This window comes from Rhipicephalus sanguineus, chromosome 7 (assembly GCF_013339695.2).
Source record: "Rhipicephalus sanguineus isolate Rsan-2018 chromosome 7, BIME_Rsan_1.4, whole genome shotgun sequence".
NCBI classification, from domain to species: Eukaryota; Metazoa; Arthropoda; class Arachnida; order Ixodida; family Ixodidae; genus Rhipicephalus; species Rhipicephalus sanguineus.
The window spans coordinates 15,284,266-15,311,335 of record NC_051182.1 but is presented as its reverse complement, the minus strand read 5'-3'; the positions used below and the strand labels follow the sequence as shown (position 1 = coordinate 15,311,335).

The window sequence follows — 27,070 nt, the reverse complement described above, 5'->3', positions numbered from 1 at the left end:
AGCGTAGGAGACGAGAGAGAGGGGGAGGAGACGCGCATGCGCTGGTGCTCATCGCCGCGATGCGCAGGAGAGAATTTCGGCATGTCTAGCCCGCGTTTCAGAGGAAGAGTGGAATGGGGGAAGGGAAGTTGAGAGGGGGAGGGGAGAGGGTGAGTGGAGAGGGTATGCGCATGCGCAGTAAGGGTGGTCCCGCCGCACACCACCACCACCGGATTGAACTCCGCCATAAGATACTTCGCATCTAAAATATCTTCAGCCTTGTCATCTAACAGTATTTTAAATAGGGTCCCCGAAGTGTCATTTCAATGTGGTCAGGACATTAGGTCTTGGATAACATGCACTGTGAAATATTCTTCTCTCATAGTCATTTCTTTCAAACATGTCACAGTCTAGGAAAGCTTCCTGCAGTTAATACTTGTTGGTGGGCTAGTTGGTTTTGAAGCACAGCGAAATGATAAACGGTGCGAAATGGCAAAGACAGAAGGAGACAGACATGTGCACTTACTCGCAAATGATTTCATTTTCAGAATAAATGCGCATACTTGTATCTAGCGAACGCCAAGGCTACAACCGCTACTATGCGTTTCATAAGCATTGTACTATACAGCGCGAAAGCTGGAAGGCGGTGCATCGCGTCATAAGAAAAAGGTGACAAAGGACTCTTGGGTGAACGCGCGGTATAGCAAGAAGCAGCATCCCGTCACAAAGGGACTGCAACTTTCAAACAAATTCACATGTAGCTTACGCGCGGAACGGAAGACCGCAGCGTAAATACCACAGGTGAGACAACTGCTTACCTTAAAACAGCTAGCATCCGAAGGCGTAAGTGCCGCGTCTTCCACGCCGGCCGACAGCGGACATAGGCGCCGCCGTCCCAAAAGCCCAAACATTTCGGCGTCATCTCTACGGCGGGCACGGCTTCAGCTTCAGCGCGGCAGCGCAAAACTAACAAAACAAACTAGAATATGGGCGCCGCCATGTTGCTTGGAAACAAACAAAAACACAAAAAAATACCGGAAGTGCGTGTAGGACACGTGACCATCTCCAGCCAATAGCGGCGCAGTATGGGCCCCAGCCATCCTAGGGGATATGTTTGGGATACACGCCACCCGGAGAGCCAGAAACCCTCTCCTCAAAACCCGCTTCTGAAGCCGGCAAGCAGGAGCAACCGGGAGGAATGCTGTACACAGCAGGACAGAAACCCGTTCGCACCCCTACAGCAGCAGAGTGATACAAGCAGCCGCCGGTCACCGCCGCCTCAGACGCCACCCCCCCACCCCTGGAAGCACATCGCGCCGCCCTCTTGCTCCCCCGCCGACTCTCCTGCGGACAGCAGCAGAGAGGAAACCCGCTTGGCCGGTTCGCCTCCTCCCTCCTTTCCCGTGGAGAGAGTAACGCGCAGCTGTCGGAGAGAGGGAAGGAGGAGAGTTGCGCATGCGTAGTGTGGGTGCGGACTAGCTCACGGTGGGACCTACCCCTGAGCAAGAGATGCTTCGCATCTAAAAACGGAAAGTATGGCCTGCGCAGGGATCGAACCTACGCCCTTCGCGTTATTAGCACGACGCTCTAACCGACTGAGCTAGCAGGCCACATGAAGGCACCTATTACTCACACCACAACACACTAGCGAGTCTCTTCCATTTATGTTCGGCGGGTGCGCCGCGTTGTAGGTTCTGCGGCCGCCTTAACCCATATACGAGGGGCGTTCAATAAAGATTTCCCCTGACCAACTTCCTGTGGACGGAGAGCAACGAAACTTTACAGGTTTATTAGTCCTTCTCCACATAGGTGCCAGCCAGCGACACACACTTCTCCCTTCTTTTTATGCAACTGTAAACACCTCGCTTGTAGAAGTCGACAGGTTGCTCCAAAAACCACGTTGTGACTTCAGAAATCAGAGTCTCATCATCTGGAAAATGCTTGCCCTTCAAATATGACTTCATTGTTGGAAAGAGGTGGAAGTCCGGTGGTGCGAGGTCGGGTGAATAAGCGGGATGCGGTAAAATTTCAAAGCGGCAGGAGCGTGCTTCCATCTGGGCAGCATGTGAGTTGTGAACTGGGCCATTGTCTTGCAGAAGGCGGACACCTTTGGTGAGCATGCGACGTCTCTTGCTTTTGGTGGCCTCCCGCAATTTCCGCAGCAGTGAAGCATAGTATGCCCCAGTAATCGTGGCACCCTTTCCTAGGAAATCCATCAAGAATACTCCGTGATGGTCTTAAAGGACTGTGAGCGTGACGTTGCCCGCTGAGGGCTGGGTGCGTGTCTTCTTTGGAGGTGGTGACTCCAAGTGCTTCCATTGCATCGACTGGACTTTAGTCTCCGGATCACAGTGATGGACACAGCATTCATCCTGTGTAATCAGTCTGTTGAAAAAGTCCTGCTGCTTTCCATGGCACGTGGTCAAAAGAGCCTGGGAGCATTCGACTCATTCCTGCTTTTGGAAAGGTGTGAGCAGCCGGGAACCCAGCGTGCGGATACCTTACGCGTATGAAGATGGTCCTGAATGATTTTCTCCATAGACCCCACACTAATCTTGACATTTTGGGCTAGGTCTCGAACGGTTACGCGGCGATTTTCCAAAATGGCGGCCTCCACTTGCTGGATTGTGTGTTAATCGATAGCGGAGTGGGGTAGCCCTGCAATCGGAGCCGTTTCCACCGAAGTCCTACCGTATTTCAATTGACAATGCCAGTTCTTCACTACATCATATGATGGCGAATCCTCCCCATAAACCTCTTTTATATCATCGAACGTCTCCCTTGGAGTGCGGCCTTTCAAGTAGAGGAACATGACGGCTGCTCTATGTTCCACTGCATCCATTATCACACCTCACACTACTTCGGCACCTCTAAAAGACAGACCGTTATTAGTTCAGAGTTGCAATTTGGCACGTGACCTACAGTCACCTATGTCAATATACATGCGCAGTTTCAGCATCCTGCAATAAATAGAAGTGAGTCAGGGGAAATCTTTATTGAACGCCCCTCGTATGCCCAGTGTCCTACATATAGGACGCTTCTTTGCTGCACTGTAACATCGCTATTTCTTTAGCTGATGAGTAGCGCCACGTACAGCAGATTAAGCAGGCCTCATTCTCAACGTGTGCAAGCCTAGACATTGCTTGCTTTTCATGCTGCCACGTGCCGGCCGCTTTCTTCGGGGAAACGCGTGCTTTGTATGAAAGACGTCATGGAAGAAGTGCAATATCGGTGTGCACGTGAAATGTTTCGAGGCTTACCACACCCGTACTTCGAACCCCTAATGGCCAGTGTCCTGTCTGTATAGGACGGCTTCAAAAAGAGTGTTGCGTTTACCTAGCAGTAAATAAAGAACTTGAGCTTTCTTTTGAGGATGGAAGTACACGTTTTGTGAAAAAAAATATTTCTTTTGTCATTTTTTCTGAGTTTGGTCATATATGGGTTAAACAAAAAAAAAAGCGAAGAGAAAAAGTCGGCAGAGTGAAGGGAAGAAACGCGATAAAGAAGTCACAGTTTCGCCGCAAGGGCGAAGCAATGAATGCGATAGCAAGAAAAGCGGCCCTCCGGCAGCAACTACCGCGCGAGCAGACAGCGGAAGGGCAAAATTCTCCATGCACAAATATTAGAAGAAGTGAGCGAGCTGGCCGACGACTTTTAAATGCACCCGTTGCGCTCCTCGCGCCATCCCGCTGGTAATGAGCCTGCCGTTTCTGAGTCCTGCCAGAGGTAAACGGTGTGTATATAGCAGGCACGTAGCCAGGATTTTTTTTGGGTGGGGGGGGGGTCCCAAAGCCTCATTGTTCAGAAGAAAGTCTTTCCATGGCAAAAATAAAACAAATGTTGCCGGGGAATATAGAAGGCCGGATGAATATCGGGGGGGGGGGGCGCCCCCCTCCCCTTGCCTACGTGCCTGGTATATAGCGCTCGCCGTTAGCTACCTTGAGGATCTGCGTTTTGTGCCGTAGTGGTTAGCGCCACGCGCAGCGGAGCGAGAGGTCCCTGGTTCAATTCGGCGCTTCAGAAGCATTTTTCTGAATTATTTTTCTTTGGGACTTTTATATATATATATACATACTTATACATATACGGTGCATGACGGCGGCGACGGAGACATCAAAAACTAGCCGAGACTGTCCATATAATTACTATCGCAATAAAACGGAAAGTATGGCCTGCGCATTGATTTATGTTCTTCCATTTATGTTCGGTGGGAGCGCCGCGTTGGAGGTTCTGTGGCCGGCGCAGGCCGCCACAGAACCTCCAACGACGCTCTAACCAACTGAGCTAGCAGGCCACATGAAGGCACCTATTTCTCAACCGCAACACACTAGCTTGTCTCTTCCATTTATGTTCGGCGGGAGTGCCACGGTGGATGATCTGTGGCCGCCTTAAGCAAAAAAAAAGCCACGAGAAAAAGTCGAGAGAGTGAAGGGAAGGAACGCGATAAAAAAGAGAGAGTATGGCCTGCGCAGGGATCGAACCTACGACCTTTGCGTTATTAGCACGATGATCTAACCGACTGAGCTAGCAGGCCACTTTTTTTATAACCATTTTATTCCGAAATAAAGCAATACATATGTATACAAACCACATTGGTCTACTCGACCATTGTGATGGATTAAAAACATTTCATTTTCACCAATTCATCAAGTACCCCCATACAATCTGGAGGTTTATCCAAGTTCGATATATCTCGCGCACATACATTGAACATTTAATAAAGTTTTCACGTGTCGATTTCGCTTTAGAATCCATATGCCTTACGGCCATGCGTGTGATCAAGAGTCTGTAAAGCCCCAATAACGTTATAATGTCGTATGCAACAGCACACTGATTCTGCACTGAAGGATAACGTATTCCATGTGCTGTTATCGGTAGTTCTTTCTTCAGGGTTCTTTTTAACACATCCCAAAAATTGTTGTATCCCAGTAGTCAATAAATGCGTGTTCGATATTCTCCGGTTTGTTACACCGGGTGCAGTTTGTCGTCCACGGTATAAATATGCCTTTGTTTTTAAGCCATGTTTTCACAGGCAATGTGTTCGTGTCTAATTTAAAGAAAAACGATTTTATAGATCCTCTAACGGTCATTTTTTTCACTCTTTTTAGCATGTCTTGCCCGGGGCCTTTATTGTTTATTGATCTGTATAATGGTGTGGGCATCATTACAGTGATCATGTCTTTGTACAGCCTTTTTCTTGGTACAAGACTCAAATACTCGAGTTAAAATAGCGCCTGAAGCATCCTGAATGCCATCACCACTTCTTTGAAGTAGCATTTTATACCGCCATCAATTGCAGCTGCACTAGACACAACAAAATCTGGAATTACATTTTTTAACTTCACATGTATAACGGCTATCAAAAACGGGTCTTTCTGGTCCCGTAAAAACACAAACCGCGACACAATTTGTCTGATGAATAAATGTGAAAGACCAAGGCCCCCGTCCTTCACCGAACGAAAAAGATTTGTTCTGCTGACTCTTTCCCAGTTTGAGCCCCAAATGAAGACCGCAAAAATACGGTGCAATTTTTGCACATTTACGCAAGACACTGACAGAAACTGTAGTACATGCCACACCTTTGCAATCAGGAAAACATTGCAAGCACTCGCACGAGCGAACATCGACAATTCACGGCCTTGCCATCTACCATCTTTTTCCTTCACCTTTGGCGTCAGGGCATTCCAGTAATCTCCTGTCTGGCTTGGCCTCCCACGTTTCGGTTAGCTGGACGTCGTTCGTTTGTGGTGCTTGGTTCACGTCCGTCATCGGTTGCATATCGCGGTTTCCATGACAATGGCATTCCAGGAGCAAGTGGGCCATGGTGTCTGGTACGTTGCAGAGCGGGCACATGCAGCTATATTTTGTTGGGTAGTGGCGGCGCATTAATAATAATAATAATATCTGGGGTTTAACGTCCCAAAACCACGATATGATTATGAGAGACGCCGTAGTGGAGGGCTCCGGAAATTTCGACCACCTGGGGTTCTTTAACGTGCACCTAAATACCTAACGTGCACCTAAAAGTACACGGGCCTCAAACATTTTCGCCTCCATCGAAAATGCAGCCGCGGCGGCGCATTAATGTTCCATGTGTGTATATGTTGCTTTACAGGCATCGGACGATCAAGCTTTCTTCTTTAGTCAGCTTTCGGTGCAACGCAATATTCTTTTGGAACAAAGCAAGAACTACGAAGTTTCCGGAACCCCATTTCAACAATCCACGTCGACCTAATATTTGCCTTTAGTGCCCCTTTAAATGAGCACGGATTTCATGCGTGAGGAGCACGGACGACATAAAAGCGACTCACACAACTTCATTCGGCGCTGTGTTAGTGAACTGCACAGGCACAGCGTCGTTTTTGTGCGGTCCGTGTGCCTTGCGATGGGAAACATAGAATCATTATAGTGCCTAGAATATACTACAGAATTATGCTGTACAACGCTCAACATATGCACGCAAAAGAAGACGAGGACGACGACTTCGTGCAAGTCTTTGTAGCGGCAAACTATACCTTCATTATTTCACCAACTAGGCCAAGAAAAAGTTCTCCTCGACGCTCAACCTTTGTGTTGCTGCATTCACAGCCTTTGTTACGGTAGAGAATGTTTTACGTAATGCAGAAACCCAAGTGAAAAATACAGACTTGTTTCATTGCACTTGAACGAAGACAGGTGGCACAGCTGCGCGGAAAAGAAACGGAGAGGAAAACGGCGCATAGCTAATGACTCGACAGGCAAACGCGCACGTAAAAACAGAGATCATACGCGATGGGACAAACAGCGAAATGTTGGGATACTTATAGATGGCTTGCACTGCCATCACCGTAGCTGGCAAGTTGGAGCACCGCGTGGTTGGACACGAAGTTTACGTCGTCACGTAATGTGCATAGTATGCAGGTTCTTTCGTTATTCATGCTCAGAGACCAATCACGTCGCGGCCGCGTCGTTATCACATTGAAACGGGTTAACGGCATCGTGATTATGCTGCCTTCGTCATCAAAGCCGCCATCGTGGAGTACGTTTGGAGGCAGCGTCCACGACGTCATGTGCAAGCTGTCTATAACTTCTGAGCTTCCTCTGCAGTGTTATTGTATATATGTCTCTAGCGCGGCAGAAAACATGTATATAAATATATATATATATGCAAAAAGCGAGCGGCTCGCCTCTCAACGTGCGAACAACTCAACAGGAAGCGCGGAGAAGTCGTGCACGAACTCTATAGGAGAGGCAGCGACGTTGAGTGTGACGCACAGGACTAACTCACTTTAGTAGAGATGCATCACACGGGTGATACTACTTTGATCGCATAGCCTGAGTCGCTCTGGGAACTCCCTAAACCAGCCTGTTTTAATAATAATTGCTCGGGTTTTACGGGCCAAAACAACGGTATTGTCACGGAGTCGGGACGTTGACGAAGGCAGCAGTCCGCACGTCCAAGATAAATCTCTTTATTTAGCCGAGCTCTTTATTTAGCCGAACAGTACTCGGGCCCTTACGCCTCCATTGAAACGTGACCGTCACAGCCGGGGTCAAACCTCGTCCTTTGAGTCAGCAGCCCAGCACCGCAACCACTGTAGCACCGCGGCGGTGAAACAACCTGTTTCTATCATATAGTTTCCTACGGTAACTGCAGACTGTAGTGGCTTTGATGCCTTGTATACGCCAGACTTGCACACGAATGAACTCGTCTTAATTTTCTGCTAATTTAAAGCTTCTTTTTACAGTACACGGATTCGACGTCGCAGGTCAATCCCATTGCTGCTTTTCACAGCACTATCAGTACATGATATATAAGCGAGAAACAAATTCACGCAATGAAAAGAAAGGCCGCGGGATACGAAGCAATCTGATAGCTAAGAAGCGCCTCAGTCACGGCGAAGCTGGCGAGCGGCGCAGGCATATATGTAGACGCGCATTGTGTCTGCCCACTGCATCGTCAGTCTCGCGTGCCCGATTGCGCAGATCCTTTGCAAAGACGACGACGCTGCGTCCCTAGCCCTCCACGTGCCTCAAGCTTCGAGAACATCTGCATGTGTTCACAATGACTTCGCGGGGATCATCGAAGACGTCTCGTAAGTGGTCGCGTTCGGCATTATCCGCACGTCTACTTCAAGAGGCAACCTTTCTACCATGTCCTGGCCACACTGCTCCCGGCGACGAGCCTCAAGAGCGACGGAAGGTCGCGGTGCAACAAGTCTTTTCACTTCCAGTTCCTGCCGTATCACGTGAACGAAATATTCAAGTCGATGTCGGATCACATAGCGACGGGTTCGGAGTTCTGGGTGGAGGTGCACCTTCGTTTATGCTTAGACGACAGGCTCGGCGAACAGGAGGACAGCTATCAGGAGGACAGCTACCCAGCCGGTTTGACCGTGAAGGTCAACGATCAGGCCTGCGTACTGCCGGCGTCGATTCCTGTGCTGGCGCCCGGCGGTGCGACCATGCGCGTGCGCCTGCCCGTCAACATAATCTCCTCCTGCTTTCTGTATCCTGGCGTCAAGAACAAGCTTTCGCTGAGCTGGCAGCGTGAATGGGACCGTGAGTACGTCGTCGGCGTGTTCCTGGTTCGGAAGCAATCGGCGGCCACGATTCTTCGCGAACTGCAGCAGAGAAAGGCGCCGAACACGGCCATGACCACAGAGCTGATCAAGGAGCAGGAGCGAGCAAGTGGGGGCGGTGACATCGCGGTGACGAGTTTTCAAGCTTCTCTCACGTGCCCGCTGAGCAAGAAGCGGATGAGCGTCCCGTGCCGCGCGCTCGGGTGCAAGCACATACAGTGCTTCGACGCTCCGAGCTACTTGCAGATCAACGAGACGCGGCCCACGTGGATGTGTCCCGTGTGTGGTCGGCGGGCCGCATTCTTCTTGCTATTCGTAGACCAGCTTTTTAAGGAGATTGTCGAGAAGGCGCCCGCCGAATGCGACAGCGTTCTCTTCCGCAAAGACGGCTCCTGGACTCCGTCGGCGTCGCCGAAGGATGGCTTCCTAGCTGGAAAAGCCTGGTCGTTGAGTGCTAGGAGCTCGAAGGGGCCTTCGGCGTCCTCGTCTAACGAGCACGACGGGTGGCCCAACAAGCGGCGTAAGACGAAGTTTGTTGACCTCACCGTGGATGCTATTGACCTTACCGAGCACAGCCGTGACGAGGCGATCGGCCGTGGAGCTGACTTTGGTCTTCGACCGTAGCCCGCCAGTACAGGGCATGGCCTCGGTGCGAATATTCACCCATCCCCTCTAGTCGTCTCCAGCGACGTTTCACCAGCGCCTGAATGTGTCGAAGTCGTGCACACGGGTGTTTTTGACCTACGCAAGATCATTCTGTGAACGGCACCGGCTGCCCCTGTGGCGTTGTTTCGAACTCTTCCGCCAATATCTGGCGTGCCCCTTCTAATTGCGTGCGGCTGCAACAGGCAAGGCCTTGACAATGGTGTGGAAGTAAGCATCGATTACGATTTGTCATATAAATGGTGTTTTGTCCTACCGCAAGGTTCCAAGATGCGGTGCATTTTTCCCTATTGATACGAATATTATGAATAAAACTGGTCAACACTTCACAGCAAGCTGAATGTGTATCACCTTTTTGCGGTACCTCCTGCAACAAGAGAAAGTCTATTCGTATTATCCCGCCCTCCCCCCCCTTGCCGTTTTAACGTTTAAGACAAATTGTCGAAAGATAGACGACCATTCTTGCTGCCTCTTCTCAGTCATTGATGTCAAACCTTCTTCCGGAAATAATGTCGTATTTAAAAGCTGCTTGAATACGAATGCTGCTTGCCACACGAACGAGTTCGCGGCTTATCTATGACCACATGCGTACTGAAGTAGGCAGTGTGCGGGCGCTATCCCCGAGAAATGTCGTTCGCGTATCAGAATCTTTTGACACCGCACCACGTGCGCGGTCTGACTAAAAATGAAAGATGGCAGTCCTGACAAAAAAAAAAAATGCGGACGGCTGGCAGCGTCTATCACCGGCTGCTTTCTCTCCCCCTTTATCTGCGCGTTTGTCCGTTCGTTATCTCGTTCACGCTGTCCCATGACCGGCTTGTCTTTCCCGTGCAACAATAGTAGACAGGCTAGACAGCGTTTCTAGCATGTAGGACAATTCAGAGCCTGCGCTTCGGATGATTCGGACCTGTATTGACAAACGCTCCTCGACTCGACCCTTCACTCGAAATGCTCCTTGAGGGCCGTTTTCCAATTTACAAATCGCCCTTCACTCGAAACGCTCCTCGACTGGAGGAAATCTCGAGCGTTTCACTTGAGATTGTGAAGGTAACGTGGGAGCTACCTTCAATCGCTCCTTGAGTCAAGTATCATGGCGGACTACGCTTCGTTTGTGCAATATGGGCTCCGCATTGACGAGCTGCCTACAGGACTGCGCGCGCATACCGCGACCACTCTTCAGGAACCGGTTGAACCCCATGCAACATTTCACGTACAGCGAATTACTCACGCGCTTCCGCTTCACGAAGAGCAGCGTGAAAAAGCCGCGTGAGTGCTTGACCCTTGAGGAGAGCTGCAGCAACCGTGGCCAGCCTCATCCACCAATGACGCAGCTTCTGATTGCGCTGCGCTTCTTTGGAGCGGGCACATTTAAAGTCGTGGCGGGTGACCTCGTGAATGTGTCACAGCCGACAGTGAGCCGCGTTATCGAACGTGTGTCGCGGCTGATCCCCACGCACTTGTTCCGGGACGTCATGAAGTTCCCCAACTCTGACGACGGGTTCCGCGAAACGATGGTGGGGCCGCATCGCCATATTTTGAGGGGTGACAGGGTGCATAGACCTGTACCCACATCCGCATCAAAGCGCCTGGTGGGCCGGACGAAGGGCTACTTCTCAATAAACGTTCAGGCAACTTGCTACTTCTTCTCTTTTAATGTTCCTAGCATTGCTGTAATTTTTAAAGAGTAATAATTTAACATTCACATTATACAATGCCATTATATATGCTTTTTGCAATTTAAATAAAAAATGTCATAAACGGCATATTGGTAAAAAAATCAGCCACGGTAGTTATCAATTAACTCAATTAGGGCCCCGCTCAGACTCTTCTGTACGGTGAGGTGTCCTTTTGACTGCGCGGTGCTGCGGCCGTGTAAAAATGTATCCACATGACGGAGCAAATCGCGCTTCGAGCCTGCAGATTATGTACAACGTCAACTGTTCCGCGCGGTCCTCCTTAGGTCCGCACGGAGCGATTCGCGAAACAACGGAGGTCCAAATCACAGTTGGGATGCTCAACGGGAAATACCAAAATCCTCCGCTGTAGCGTGAATTCACCCCTCTCTTGTGAATGCTAGCTGCAGAGCGATCCGAATCACGTAACATGTCAAGCTACTCGTCCGCGATCACGCCCGTCGCGTGATTACAGCTTTAAGAGGCACACGAATGGAATAGTCTTTTAACGTCTTTCAAATTATTTTGCTGTACCCAGAAATAACAGTGAATGCTACTACACTGAAAGAAGATCATGCATGCATGATGTACGTAGTTTACTTTTGTTTCAGAAGAAAAACAGCACAACATGCAATATCACTGTCACAAGCCCTCAGCGCGAACCACCCGTATTCGCTGGTCTCCGCGGTGACGACGTCGAGGCTGGCTCGACCTTTACAACCGTGTGGGTTCAGCCAATCGGTGGACCGAAGCGGAGAAATTGAGCTATCTCCCATTCTACCTGACCGGCGTTGCCAAAACGTGGTATTTCAACCACGAAACTGACTTCGTCGATTGGTTGACCTTTGCCACCAAGCTGCGACAAATCTTCGGATGCTCGTCAGGTCGTTCCGAAACCGCCAAACAGAAGCTGGCTACGCGGGTTCAACTTGCACACGAGACATACACTTCATATATCGAGGATGTTTTGGCCCTCTGTCGCCGTGCGAACAGCGATATGACGGAAGCCGAGCGCGTTCGCCACATCCTTAAAGGAATTGGCACGATTGCGTTCAACGCTTTGGCTGTTAACAATCCAACTACGGTTGAAAACATCATTTCCACATGCCAACGCCTTGACCAATTGCAGTTTTGCAATTTTTCAATAGGTGATTAGAGGGCCGAAGCTGCAGTTCTTCGACGTCGTCGGCAGCTGGTGTGGATCCTTGCACGACAGTCGTATATTCGACAACAGTCGTGCACGCCTTCTTTATGAGACCAAGCGAGTCCTGCTTGGCGATGCTGGCTACCCGTGCCACGAAAGCAGGTTAGTAAGGCTGTGTAAACATTTAGGTTTGGTTTACTTTATGAAACTTGCGCAATTATTTCCAAGCTGTTGTGCCTAAGACCGTAAATAGAATAGCATGGTGCATGTTTTACGCACTGATTATATCCCATATTACAATAGAATATGAACGCTGACCGCAATAGTTGCTGTGCTTATGATTCCAAAGCGTAACGTTCGTCCTCCGGAATTGAGGGTAAGTTCAAAGAGCAAAATATTTTTTACGTAGGTATCAAGCAGCACACATCCGCCAGCCATCCGCACTCGAAACACCATCGAGAGAGCCTTCGGTGTGTGGAAGCTTCGCTTCCCGTGTTTGGACATGAGACTGCAACACCTCGCGGAGCGTTCTGCTGTCATCACTACAGCTTGTGCTGCCCTGCACAACCTGGCAGTCCTCAGGCAGGACCCGGAACCACCAGCTGTCGTGATCCCGCAGCACTTGAGGCGGCCGCAGCCTGATGTGGCGAACCAAACGGACACGTTGCTCGGTTTCGCGATGCCGAACGCGGCTGATCGCTCGCGCATTTAACTAATGAAGGAAAGTGTACACTCTGTTCTACTGAGATGACAAACAACCTCAGCCATGTATGTGCACGTTCGATGGGGTGTTGAGAAGTTCGTGGCTTCGTCATCCTTGCGCTCAGAAATGAAACAGACACCTAAAACCGTATGAAAACTTTATACTTTGTTAAATAATTGGGCAAGTAAGATATGTGGGGTTTAACCTCCCAAAACCACAATATGAATATGAGGGACGCCGTAGTGGAGGGCTGTGGATATTTTGATTACCTGTAGTTCGTTAACGTGCATTAAATCTAAGTACACAGGCCTCAGCATTGTCGCCTCCATCGAAAATGCAGCCTCCGCGGCCGGGATTCAATCTCGCGATTTTCGGGTCAGCAGACGAGCGCTATAACCGCAAGACCACCGCGGCGGGGCCTGCAGAAAAAGTTTGCAAAGAACATTCACGCTGAAATGTCAGAAACATTGTGGGAAGTGTCCTTACAGCTCATTCAAAAGCGGGCTCCTTCGTTTTAAGACATGACATTTGCTATTGAACATGAATCGCACAGAGGCCTCCCAACAACCTCGAAAAATCCGGTAACAAGCTATGCTGTCTACAAGCCGATTCTTAAAAATAGGTGAATACCTGCCAAAAATGCAGCCCAGTTCCTGGGAATCTTCTGGGATCATGTCAGGAGTGGGTGCAGAAATGTTGGAACAGTCGGCAATGAACATTCACAGATGTCCCGCGTTGTGGCTGCCAAACTCAAGGCCTTGGGTTCCAAAGTGGCCCTGCATCGCCCATATTCACGTGATCTGGTCCTTTACAACTGCCGTATGTTTGAAGATGCCATAATGATGACTTGAAGAGACATTATTATGACGACGTTATCATCAGACATGCTGCTGATGGCTGTTTTGACGACCTATAGCAAGGCTTCTTTTTAAGCAACTATAAAAGGCGAAACAACAATGTAGAAGGGACATCTGCTTGAGAAGGAATTACTTTGAATAACTGTGCGCTTTCAAGGCTGTACCTGTACACCGTCTGTGCAAAGCCAGGAACTTTTCAGCACTCTCTCTGTGTAACAAGGTGGAATGCTATTGAATGTTAATGAGATTTCTGCTTTGACGACATGTCTAACACTATCCTTCATGTACATACTTTGGTCCTGTTTTAGGTTTCCTTTGCATGCTTGCAAATAACAGCATATTTTTATCCTTCACCAGAGCTGTTCCGTACGTCTTGCACATAAAAACAATGTGTGTGAGAGACAACGAATCATTTATTTTTCTGCCTGCTGGCTTTCTGCGCGCTGCTGCTGCTTCTGGCGCTCCACATCAATGCGCCACTTTTGCTGCTCCAGCTGCTGCTTCAGAAGCCGCACCTGAATTTTATGCAGCTCCCGCTCCTGCTGCATTCACATTTTGTGTAGCTGTCGTTGCTGGGACAATTGCTGCCTATGCAAGCGCAGCTCCATGGGATGCAGCTCCGCTTTGCGCCGCTCATCATTTTTGAGTGCCTCCAGTCGGTCAGCAGCTTCTGGGGCGAGCTCCTGCTCCTGCTGCATTCGCATTCTGTGCAGCTGTCGTTGCTGATACAGCTGCTGCTTATGCAAGCGCAGCTCCATGGCATGCAGCTCCGCTTTGCGCTGCTCATCATTTTTGAGTGCCTCCATTCGGGCAGGAGCTTCTGGGGTGAGCACCCGCTCTACCGCTGCTGTGCGGCTTCGTGCCGATCTCGATGGCAGGGGTGCGTCTGCGGGAGCCAAAGCGTCCCCGTTTTCCTGTGGAGCAGCTGTGCGCGCTGTTCGTTGCACGCTGCTTCCTTCAGCAGGCACTGAGTGAGCGTGTGCAGAGCTACTTGCAGGGGGATATGCCATAGATTGTGGCACAGCATGCAATCCTCTAGAGGCAGCACCTTCTTTTGCTAGCAGGATTGGCTCCAATGACATGTCTGCACGCATAAAAAACAATTGCATAAGAGTTGAGAAAGTTCACACACGTAAGCAGTGTTGGTATCACTGTTAGAAGTTGCAACAACGTCGAAGTCTGGGTCAGTTGGTACATGACGCTGAGGCAAAAACCAGTCAAAAAGACGCCGGACAAGGGGAAGAAGTTACACACACAACGACTGGTCGTTGTGTGTGTCACTTCTTCCCCTTGTCCGGCGTCTTTTTGACTGGTTTTTGCCTCAGCGAGTGTTAGAAGTTGATACGAGTATAAATGCAGACATGCACGCATCGTATTCAGGCAGCTACTACAAATAAGCTACACACGTAAATGGAAGGCACATGTGCAACCCCCATTATGCAACTCAGGCCAGCAAGTAAAACAGAAGTGTAGCAGGTGTCCAGTGTTACTAGCAGATATAAACTTGAAACTGCTTTCATTCTAACCTCAGCGTTGCCACGGCAGCAGCTACTAACGCTTTACTGCAGCGTGCCTGAGAAGCATTTCATTTGAAATAACTGTACATCCAGCACCTTTCTCTTAGGTCTACGAAATATGATAATCACACATACATAATTTCAAAAGCTGGCTTGATTTTACACATAACTTCTCTGGTAAAAGTACATCATACTGCATGGCTGCCGGAGCCTAAAGAAATTTAGTTTTACTTTACTAGCTACATGAACACCAGCCGTAACAAATCACTTCGATTAAGTGGAGAAACAAGTTATCGGCAATACGCCTGCTACATGTTAGTCACACAATCTAAATTGAGCGACCACATGTCGCCAGCACTGCTGGAGCAGCGTGTAGCTGGGCTTTATGACTGAAGGCACCTGCACTGTAGATGTCGGCAAGCCCATAGCTCCTGGTTGAGACGAGACTTCAACAGCTGGCCATGGTGCGATATTGGTGGTGTCCGCACACACAAAAGAAACAGAACTGGTGCCTTACCGGCATGCCATGTAATCAGAAAGGCCTTTTAACATTGTAGCTTTTCGATACAGGCACACTTACTTGTGTGTTTGCATGCTTTACGCGAACACACAACATTGGAAATTACTCTGTTCGTTGTGTAATTACGAAAATAAATAGCAGGTGCTAGTTGCATGCAACAATGACACCACACAAATACCTTAATAATAATAACAGATGGGGACAGCTGCTCAACGTACATGGAAGCATGCAAGACAAACAAATTACGAAAAAGAGACTGTACTTCATGAACCAGTGCTTCAACGGCAGCAAAATGTTGAGTTGTACTGGCGAGTTTTATCTCTCGCAGCTGAAATGCACTGGCTTCTTCGCTAGTCAGTCTTTGCAGCCCAGGGGCGTGCTGCTGGGCAAAGGGCTCCGCAAACAAAGAACATAGTTGAATTACACGTCCAAAGGTGTGCTGGCCAGCAAGCTAGCCATGATGTGAAACATGTCGCACAAGTACATTCTAAACCACATAAAAGTACATTAGGAACGGTTTCGGGTGATATCAGTCTGTTTACAAAGCATTACTTTGTCAACAGCCCGGTATGCTCTCTATGGGAAGTTTTTAGCGTTACTATTTCGTAGAATTTTTTGTAACCATATCTACTACTGTATAATTGTGTGCATGCATAATGACTGCACACAGTTTTGAACCCAGTCCTGGAAAAGTTCCTGACGGGATTGACAGTATTACTAAATATATAAAAAAATAATTACGTACACGTAAATTCTAGTAAAACAGACATGCGAATCATTTCGACAATTGCATCGGTTACGGAAGGATTGATAGGTGGGCCAGTTGGTAATTGATTTTTCGTTCAGCGAACTGGGAGCGCAGGGACAGACAACGGACAAAGGAAGAACCGTACCGCACTCTTCCTTCGTCTGTTGTGTGTTCCTGCGTTCCCGATTCGCTGAACAAAAAAAAATCTTATACCAACATCGCTGATGAAGTGCAATATGATATGTTTTTCCTCATCGGTATGCACAGCTTGTGGAAGACACATATGCAAGACCGTAACGCCGATCCCACCATTTCTTCAGCCATACACTTAATTCGAATGGTTATTCACCTGAAGTTAATGAGCACTTACAGACAATAATGCCAAGGAAATATAGGGGAGCTTATGAGTAGTAAATGCAAGCTAAATGTGAAGAAACAAAAGTCAAGTCAAGTCAAGTCAAGTTTATTAAATAGTTCAGTTGAGTTAAATGGTTAGCGTTTCACAGCAGGGGGTCCCAAAGTTTCAGAGAAACTGACAGGGGGACCTCCTATGGCTACATGGATGGGGTATATTACAAAAAATACAGCAATAGCATACGGACATGTGAGTAATAATGAATAAGCTTGATTAACAATAAAAATACAAAGTGGACGAAAAGATAACTTGCCGCGGGCAGGGACCGAACCTGTGACTAGAGTGTACTAGTATTGTGACCTTCGAATGACGCCTTCGATGCTCTACCAACTGAGCTACCCCGGCGACCATCCCCCCATCCCCTTTACAGAGTATATATGTACATTAAACGTGGGAGCGTGAGTCAGCGCCGCCAGTAGCCATGACGGCGAGTGTGGAACACTCTTTTTCTGCCTGTTGGCGTCACGTAGCACGTGAACTTATTACGAGCTGGCTGCTGACCAATAATCCCTCGCATACCACCTCAAAGCATCAAGTCTGCCAGAACGAGACCCTCACTATGAATGAAGGAAAGAATTGTTAATTTTAAGGGCTCGTTTGTCTTTGTTATACACAATATTAATGAGCACTAACAGACAATAATGCCAAGGAAGTAGAGGGGATCTTATTAGTAGTAAATGTAAGGTAAATGTGAAGAAATAAAATGGACGAAAAGATAACTTGCCGCGGGCAGGGACCGAACCTGTGACCTTCGAATAACACATTCGATGCTCTACCAACTGAGCTACCGCGGCGGCCATTCCCCCGTGCACTTTATAGGGTACATATCTACATTAAACGTGGGAGCGTCAGTCAGCGCCGCCAGTAGCCATGACGGCGAGTGTGGAAACCCCTTTTTCTGCCTGTTGGCGTCACGTAGCACGTGAACTTCTTACGAGCTGGCAGCTGACCAATAATCCCTCGCATACCACCTGAAAGCATCAAGTCTGCCAGAACGAGACCCTCGCTATGAATGAAGGAAAGAAGTGTTAATTTGAAGAGCTCGTTTTAGGTGCGAAGCTCCTTTGGGTATGGGTCTGTCCCTCCTCTGTAGGGTAAGGCGGGGCAAAATGAGACGCGGGGCAAAACGCGACATTTTGACTTTGCCGCCCTCTACAGCTAATACAAAAAGTACATTTTCTTTGTTTCTCTATTTCAGCGATAGCTCCCGGTAGTTTTCAACATTTTATGTGTAAACGTTGATGATTGCTCACAGCGTTCGCGCGGGAAAAATTGCGCGGCTGATGTCAGCGGGTTCGTGACCCGCCAAAAAGGGGCGAAGTTCTGCTCGGCCAAATTTTCGGATCCGTGCATGAAGCTACTCCGGCATCAGTACAACAATGTAATTATTTATGTTGTTACTTTATACTACTAGCTACATGCCACCAAAAGTTTAGTTCATTTGATGTCGTGGGCCAAAGGGGAAATTTTTTTTTAATTCGGGCATGTGAGAGGGGCAAAACGCGACAAAAAGGCATTGAATTGCCTTAGAGAGTCTCTTATTAAGTGAACCATTTATTTACGCTCATTATATATAATATTCTTTTGTTAAGGATGGTGCGGACGTACAAGAGGATATCATCTAGAGTTTCCTGGGAGGAAAACGACATGAAAAAAGCACTGAATGCTTTTCAGGAGTTTTGGAGCAGCACAGCGCCGGGTTCCGTGTGGATTCAATGCGTGGAGTGCAAAGACTGGGCGCATGAAGACTGCGTGGCGACCCACGGAGTGAATTTGAAGTGCTTCTACTGCAAGAAATGAAAGGATAAAATTTTTTCACGCTGTCTCGTGTTGCCTCACGCAGCGTCTCGTTTTGCCCCGCAGGTTGCGGCAAAATAAGACATGTGGTGCATTTTTTGTTTCTTTTTAAAATATCATTTTGAACTGTCACAGCATGGCCATACCCTACCAGCAGTGGCCGATGGCCGATCATTGGACACATCTTGAATTCCCATCGGCTTCCGTTATCATTGGCCAATGCCCTGACAGCGTGATAGAAAAGGGCATGGCCTACATGCAAAATATGGATAAGATGGCAGCTAAAGTGGCCAATTTATTTTTTAGCTGTGTGTTTCCCGTAGTTGTTGGCTCTTACCACTTAATAGAACGAAACAAAAGGTTTGAAAGATATCTGCGATATTTAAGATGGAGGCCAAGGGCTTTTCTGTAACGTACCATGGGTGCTGGCCAATGTTCTCGGAATGTGCTTGGCCATCAAGCGTACTCACTTCTTTGTATTATTCTATTCCATGGAAATTCGTGTCGCACGAACACGTACAAGCGGTTAAAAAAATGAGACGGAAGAGCGGTTGTGTCCGTTTCTCTAGTACAGTTTGTCGTGAAGTCGTACCACTACCGAATAGCCACGTGCTAATATTTTTTCCGGTCATTAATTTAGTTCGCTCTAATTGCTCTACGGAATACTTCATTTTTTATTTCTTTTTATCCAGAGGACCAGACCTGTACATGCGCGCGCGCGCAGTGCGACGTTTGAATTTCGCACCTTTTCCCGCGCGCGGCACGGTTCGGCCTGTGCACAACTCTAGTGCGCTAAAAAAAATAGTTCACCAATGCATCCAAACAGGCAATTTTCACGAATTTACAAACTGCAGCGGCCGTTAAGCGCTTGTGTAATAGTACACAAGTCATCAAAAATATTGCAGTTAATGTGGCTTTAAGCGTGTATTCACATTTACCGAATACACTCTCCAACCACGCGTGTATGACTGCGCGGCGTCTTCGCGCCTTGTTTCTTGTTCGCACGGCGTTGGTTGACAGTGGAGGTGTGCTGTGCAGCGACGAGCTTCTAATTCAAGTTGAAATAGAAGGTGAGTAAATTTCAGCAGCAGTCTCTCTATTTGCCCTTGTTCCCTCTATGCAATATGGGATTCGATGACGAGGTTCACTGAGGCGAAAATCGCGGATGCTGCGTGCGTACGTAGTGCATATGTAGTCCTATCTCTTTTCAATGTGTGTGATTGCACATGCCGTAGTTTTCCCATGTTACCAGCGAAAACCGGGCATGTGCCAAACGTTCTTCTGTACGGTGTTTGAGCATCGCTTTTCAATCAGCGTTCTGGAACCTACATTTATCGAGGAGGCCATGCCCTTTAACACGTAGCAGCGAGTGGCGTGTGGTCGGCGTGCGCGGCGATTTCTCGTTCGCTTCTGGAGGAGCGCCTCGCGTTGCCACATTGCGATGCTGAATTCTTACTGGGTTTTATTACTTTTAATCACAATTTTCCACCATGAAGGCATAGATTTTGTCAGTCCGCACAAGTACTGCGTAGAATGTATAATGAATATTTCAAGTGATGAAATAATGCTGTTTTATCACTGCAAGGTTATCTTTCTGTTGGCACCACAACCTCTGAATATAATAAAGACTTCTTTCCAAGCTTTTAAACATGTGTAACATTTCTTTGATAAACTTTTATTTATTGCTTTTTTTTATTACAGATCAGCTATTTCTCCCTAGAAGATGGCAGCAGTGCTAAAGATGCCATGCACAGAGAGCTCCAGCACATTGTATCTAAAATGGTCGTACAGAAGTACAGCTGGGTTTCTGAGAACAAATTAGCATTTAAAAGCCTGGCAAATGTGCTGCTGTTTCTCCTTGGTAGTGTCAATAAAAACAAATTCTAGTTTTCTCTCCTGCTCATTACAACATCCTCATGTGGTTCAGTATTACGTATACTTCTCCATGTTGTGATATTTTCGGTCGTAGTTGTTTTAGAAAGGCTTCACCCCGACCAGTATACTGTATTACTGATGTTTTGTTTGGAAACTTGTCCAACTGATACAAATTTTTCAGAGTTCTATATGCTGCCTTCATGACTACTGCCAACTTGTGCCATCAGGAGCAAGAATCAGCATTGAAACAAAACGAGTTTTCACTACTGCCAATGTGCTTTCTCCAGTGCAGTGTTCGATCATCTTATTTTACTGTTTATTGGCGTTCCTATTTTTAGGAGCCGAGAACCAGAGCACATAACCAATTTCTTTGTTTAACAGTCAGCAGCACTGCTAAGCAGCAGGACTCAACAGAAGCTACACGGCAAACTACAGCATTATGGTACATAGACTACCCAGCAACGTCCATAAATATCAAAGGACATAAGCACAGGACGAAAGCAGGACATAATAGAGTGCTCGTGCGCCAATGCTCCTTCCATAGTGCTATCAGCAAAAAAAAGTATGATCTTTTATTATTTTGAAAGAATTATGTTGTTCTGGAAGACGGGTGCCAGAATAGAAGATTAAGTGGGACATTTTTTGTTGTTTTTCTTCATCTTTTGTTTCGTATGATGGGGTTCTACAAACTACGCAAGCTACTCCATTAATAAACTTGTAGTTGAAAGTGAAAAAAAATATGTATCATGCTGTCCAATCAAACTCTTCTTCCTGTCCGGCATGTGCTCTGATCTTCATAATCATGCACAACCAATTAGCCTTCCAACAAATGTTCCCGCTATGTGTTGAAAATTGTTGACAGCCTGACGAAATGGCTTTTTAAAGAGAAGCTCATGATTTTTTGTCTCCCTGTATTTCACGGGTGCCAGACATACCCTCTTTCAACACAACTGACGCAGCTGTTTCGGATATAACAAAAAGGTGGCTCATGTTTGCTGTGGATCAAGAAGGTGCACTTATGCAAAGACGGCAGCCACCTTGATGAAAGACTCCAACAGAAGCCCAAGCAACACTTATAATCGCAAGAGTTCAGGAAGGAATATAAAAATGGTGTATTGCCTTGTATATCTTCAGTGTAAATAAACCTGAAGCACCAGAAATATTTGCCTTGTGACTTATCTTGGGGGGGGGGGGTACAGACAAAAATGTAGAAAAAATAGCTGGGCATCAAATTTTATCCAAGACAAAAAACTACAAAAATGTGCCAGAAATTACATGGCCAAATACTTGGCTTCCATATCTAGAACATGCTTGTTATTGCATGGTTTCCACTACAGTGCCAACCATGGCAAGAGGGTTTCCAATGATTTGCCAAGCACGGCCTTCCTTTGCTGGCCAATGGTAAGCTTGTTACAACTGCCAAGCTCATATTTTGCTTGGCTCCAATAACTTCCATTCATGGACAGCTTGGCCACTGATGATTTACCATGCTTGGGCCAAGCAAATTTTGCTGGTAGGGGTGAATCATGACGAGTAGCATTGTGTATCGTACCGGTATGATCAACGTCACCCGCGCGTTGCCACTGCGAATGTAAATTGAGTGACATGAAGCAAATGTATTTATTGGGTTCCCCTTTAATGCTCTTCTATTTTAATCCTCTTCTTATTATTCGTATATCGTCTTGAGTTCTGGATTCCGTTTTCCCTTCATTACTGCTTTGAGGTCAGTGAAATGGAGAGCCAATGGTCAAACTGTCAGGCACGACACTTTCCACATCCCACTGTGCACATCCTTCAGAATTGTGATAGCCAGATTTGTCGATTTCGGGAACATGGTGCCTTTAATTATTATTAGATTTAATTTTTATTAAGATAATTCAGGAGTGTTTTGAGTGCTGCATATGACTTTTATCGTATATGACTTTACAATCGTAATCGTAATCGCAACATACACACACGTGTCACAGATGTCTCATCGGGTATCGGGTATGTGCCGTGAGCACGCCACACAACGGACAAGCCTAGACCCTAAGGTGCTTCGCCCCTAAGAAAAATTAATAAATAAAGAAAAAAACACGTTACTATATCCCTGACCCTGGCGGTGCGCATGCCGCACACACAAGCACTTGTCGCAACCGTCAGTCGTCCACTAGCTCCTTCATTGCCTTAGGCTACGGGGGCGGAGCTACTGCACATGTACCGCTCCGCGAAGTATAGTCCGGTTCGGCGCGCGTTTCGAATTTAGTTTTGGTTTGTGAACCTTCCGTACCTCCTGTGACGGCCATTTGATTATTCGAGCGGCCGTCACAGGCTTACACAGCCATTTGTTAGTGAAATTCGTCGCAAGCTCTCTCAGCGAGTCGTCGAGAAAGCTGGAGGGTGACGATAACTCACCTGAAGACGAAGACGCCATTTTGACTATGAGGTGCACGTAGGTGGGACGTTTTCACAGGCGCAAAAACGCGAAATGACGCTGCATAAAGCAAAGCAAATATAAATATCTCCTTGGTGCGCGCTGACCCTCTCTTCAAACAGCGCCCCGTAGAAAATAAAGCAATGCTGTTTTTTTTTATTCTCACGCAGAAAACACGGACGCAATTGTGGGACTATAATCTTCAGCGGTAGCATACGCGTAGTTCGGCTCTCTAGCCTTCCCTTCAATGCCAAGAAAAGTTGTCCGCGAGTATAGAACACTGTAACTCCGTAACTCCTCCCAGTGGCTGCCCGGTGTGTCCGCTTAGAAAGCGTTGCCTCTCTGCCTTGGGCCCGCAGTACAGTTAATTACGTATTAAAAATACTGGCCAGCCTCAGAGACAGTAATAAAAGTGTCGTGCAGCAGCTTTTATACAGCCAGCTTGCGAGAGCGCCACACGCACGCACGCACACACACACACACACACACACACACACACCACACACACACACACACACACGCACGCACGCACACAAAAAGCTTTCTGCTCATATTAAGCCGCGCCTTTTTGTTTTATTTACTCACATGACTTAAATTGCCCACATTGGAATAATGTTATCAGTAATAGTATTTATGCAAAAAGGTCATTTCATATTGCATTTTTCGTGTATGTCACTGAAATGCTTAGGTTGAGCTATCACCTTGAATAGTATACAGGGAGTTTTTTTGTTTTTTTTTAAAGACAATACAGATTTTGTATAGTAATGTCAGGCCCCTGTGTCTTCGCAAACGAACTCTACGGCGAAGCGGAAAATCTTTGCCGCGCCTAAATTACACGCAAATGAGCGATTAACAAAAAATCGTTAATTAACTTTTTAATTGTTATCTGGAGGGCCGTTGTTTATATGAAAGAGTTATAGGACGTGACCATTTATGACATGCAAGTTATTTACACGCAAATGAGCGATTAACAAAAAATCGTTAATTAACTTTTTAATTGTTAGCTGGAGGGCCGTTGTTTATATGAAAGAGTTATAGGACGTGACCATTTATGACATGCCCATTTTTTAATATCGCAAAAGAAAGCGGACCTAATTTGAGATAATAATAATCGAAATTCAAGGCTGCGATCTAGGCGAAACCGAAACTGAGCGCATCGAGCGCGCAGGAAATACGTCTGTTACGTGTACCGAAAGCTCACGTGACAATTTTTGAAAAAAGCGCGTCGCAACCACTGACTGGTCGCAACAAAATATGGCTGGGGAAAAACGGCAAGTCGTCCCAAATACCCTAATGGACCTCTTATTCTTGGTGTTTGGTGCGCAGGATTTCTCATCAAGGGGGGGGGGGGGGGGGGGGCAAGGTTGCGCACTCCTTTGCCTGCTGCCATGGAGGAAGGAATTCTTCCTCCATGCCTGCTGCGACGCGCCTTTTTTTCAAAATTGTCACGTGAGCTTCCGGCCTGACGTCACAGAGATGACGGATTTTCTGCGCACCCGGTGCGCTCAATTTCGGTTTCACCTAGATCTCAAATTACGTGCGTTTTTTTTTCGATTTTTAGAAAATTGGCATGTCACAAATTGCCACGTCCTAGAACTCTTCCATATAAACAACCGCCCTCCAGCTAATAAATAAAAAGTTAATCGACAATATTTTAATTACTCATTTGAATGTAACTCTAGGTGCGACAAGCTTTTCCGACTCGGCGTAGAGTTTGTTTGCGAAGACAACAGGGGCCTGACCTCATAGCATTTTTATAAAAATCTGTATTGTCTAAAAGGAAAACACCATGTGGTGCGTTACATTGAAATTGGCAGAAAGTAGTTAAGGGGAACATTGGTACATTTAATCGTTTTAATTTACCAATTCTTTGCCGATGCCACGAAGTGCGGTGCATGTGAGCCTTTCAACAACATATAGTATACCACCAGAGTCTTGGTCGATCCACTGCAGTGGATATGCGTCATCAGAGAAGGAAACTGAAAGAGCATTCTTTGTCTACTGCAACACCTACAAAAGCTTTGTAATCAACTGAAAATATTTGTGGCAGAATGTTGCACACATCTGGTTCTGCTCATGTGATCAGCCTGAAGCCAGTTTCAAACAGCTGGCTTCTGGCCAATCACATGGGCAGGAACTGTATGCTCAAGAACCAAATGAAGACGATGTGCACAAGATTCCAACCCTGGTCTGTGACCAACATCGTAGTTTCCCATTATTCTCTACCAGAGCCTCAAGTTAGTGTGAATGCCAAGTGGGTAACTTTCATGGTGTGCACTTGTAAACCGAGTGGAATAGCCTGCCTACCTTCCATTACATAGCGTACTTAGGGCAATGGAATACATTGAGAGTTCATACCTGTGCAACATTTTGGAAACTGAAAAACTTCTAACAACCGCCATTAAATATAGAAAAAATTCCTTTTGAGTGGCAAGACTTTTCTAGCTGTTTTGTAAATAACACAAGTCTCCCTTTTACTTCTGGATAAAGTCACTAGAGCCTGCTCTTTTTTGAACTTGATGGCTATTCAGACTACACTTGTTAGCATTTTCATTAAACTTGTTTTTACTTTAACAAAAGTTAACACGGTCTTTAGGTGTGCAGTCTGCATAAAGAGCACATATGCTTTTCCAGTAATTAGCCAGTTTTAGCTGATCACTGCATACAGTTTATTTTGCTCACATTTTTTGCACTAAGCACAACAAAAAATTGCACAGGTTCTAATTTTTGATAAGTGTTGTAGCAGCATGCTTCGTCGAGACAGAGAGATGAAAACAAGTTTCGCTCTGTTCAAATGGCTTTGCGACGGGGGGGTGATGACAGGTTAGGAAGGGTTGCGTTCTTGTCCCACTGGAAGGACCCATAAGTAGGGGTGTGCGAATAGCGAAATTTCATGTCGATCGAATAATGCCGAATAGTGTCCAAAAATGTCGAATATATCGAATACAAAAGATTTTATTGAAAACTGAAAGAACAAAGAAATGAAATAAAATGCCACCACTGTACAGTGCAGTGACAGCTTCATTAGTCATTACACGCCTTTTTGGGAGTTTTTTTTTTTCATCTTTTATAGGCGCACAGGTGGGTTGATATCAAGAGCTGCCATTCCAGTCAGCAGCGGCACATGGATAACAGAGGGGGGTACAAAAGCTAGATTTTGTTTTCCTATGTTCGCGCCATACAGCTCATCTGACAACAGTTATGTGGTGCTTCATCGTCATGAGTGATCCGGGCCAAAAATCTTCGGGCACCCGGTCACAGCAGTGTTTTAACTGCGCGCTGGAAAAATGGGAGTTTCTGAACGAGTGGTAGGGTGCGGCAGTGGCAATTGCACAGTCAATAAATTTTCACATGTGAAGCCAATCACCGAGGGTTTCGTGGGCCAAAGGCGGGACATTTACTGCGCGCATACGCGACCGAGCTACGCAAGAAGTACGTGCTCTGTTTTGGAAGCGAAGTTGTGAGGGGCTTCATAGCTTTCTCATGTGTATTTCTACGTGTGGAAGTGACAATCTCCTTTAGAATAAACATGCGCTCATTTTGAAATGGAATATCGCTGAAAGTTTTAACGAAAACTTATTGTAACGACGTGTGTTAGTTTTAGCCTGCTCACTCTAACCAAGTTGCACCATTGCCCTTATCGCATTTTAGATATTTGTCCTGTCGAATTATTCGAAACTTCGAATAGTAGCTACTTGAAAGTTGGATCGAATTATCCGATTAGGTAATATTCGATTCGAATTTGAAACTCGAATGTTCGCCCACCTCTACCCGTAAGAGCAAGATGTAAGTCTGAGAGGAAGATGTTTTTGTGGATTATATATAGCCAATTACTAGCGGCTGCAAGCTTGCTATTATACTCCATAACGAAGAAAGTGAAACCAAGACATTGTTTGCACGCCTCTAATGCGCACACAAAACCACACTGTGTGCGAAGCGGCAGGAAGAGAAGAATGCTAGCACTGGCTGCTGCCAAGCAAGCGACTATCAAGGCAACAGTTGACTGAATACATGTAGTATACAGTACTTCAGTATTTCTGACGCAGGGTGTGTCGTGGCCAGCAAAGCTAAAGTAGCCATTAAACTTTAAGGTCATGCTCAACTCCGAATTATTAGCACTTTGCTGGCGCTAGAGCCATTTCTAGTAGGCACAGCAAAAAGCACACAAGGCTGTTCTGAAAAATTTATTGTCATTCAATATGTCA

General features: G+C 46.8%; 1 protein-coding gene and 3 non-coding genes across 4 annotated transcripts; 1 reads left to right on the top strand and 3 right to left on the bottom strand.

The window, feature by feature from the left end:
- Positions 1-1,515: 1,515 nt before the first annotated feature.
- Positions 1,516-1,589, bottom strand: Trnai-aau (transfer RNA isoleucine (anticodon AAU)). The gene has a single exon. It is a non-coding gene; the product is annotated as a tRNA-Ile (tRNA).
- Positions 1,590-4,439: 2,850 nt separating this feature from the next.
- Trnai-aau (transfer RNA isoleucine (anticodon AAU)) lies at positions 4,440-4,513 on the bottom strand. Its single transcript has one exon. It is a non-coding gene; the product is annotated as a tRNA-Ile (tRNA).
- Positions 4,514-6,785: 2,272 nt separating this feature from the next.
- Positions 6,786-9,164, top strand: LOC119398516 (E3 SUMO-protein ligase PIAS1-like). Its single transcript, XM_037665360.2, has 2 exons — positions 6,786-6,859; positions 8,048-9,164. The coding sequence occupies exons 1-2, from the start codon at positions 6,786-6,788 to the stop codon at positions 9,162-9,164; spliced, it is 1,191 nt and encodes a 396-aa protein (XP_037521288.2).
- Positions 9,165-17,501: 8,337 nt separating this feature from the next.
- Trnat-ugu (transfer RNA threonine (anticodon UGU)) lies at positions 17,502-17,574 on the bottom strand. The gene has a single exon. It is a non-coding gene; the product is annotated as a tRNA-Thr (tRNA).
- Between the last annotated feature and the right edge of the window lie 9,496 nt (positions 17,575-27,070).

Bases quoted from the DNA above. Each gene is read 5' to 3' on its own strand.
- LOC119398516 (XM_037665360.2), top strand. From the start codon at position 6,786: ATGGCTTGCACTGCCATCACCGTAGCTGGCAAGTTGGAGCACCGCGTG. The intron at 6,860-8,047 runs GTAATGTGCATA...GGATCATCGAAG, and splicing joins CACGAAGTTTACGTCGTCAC to ACGTCTCGTAAGTGGTCGCG.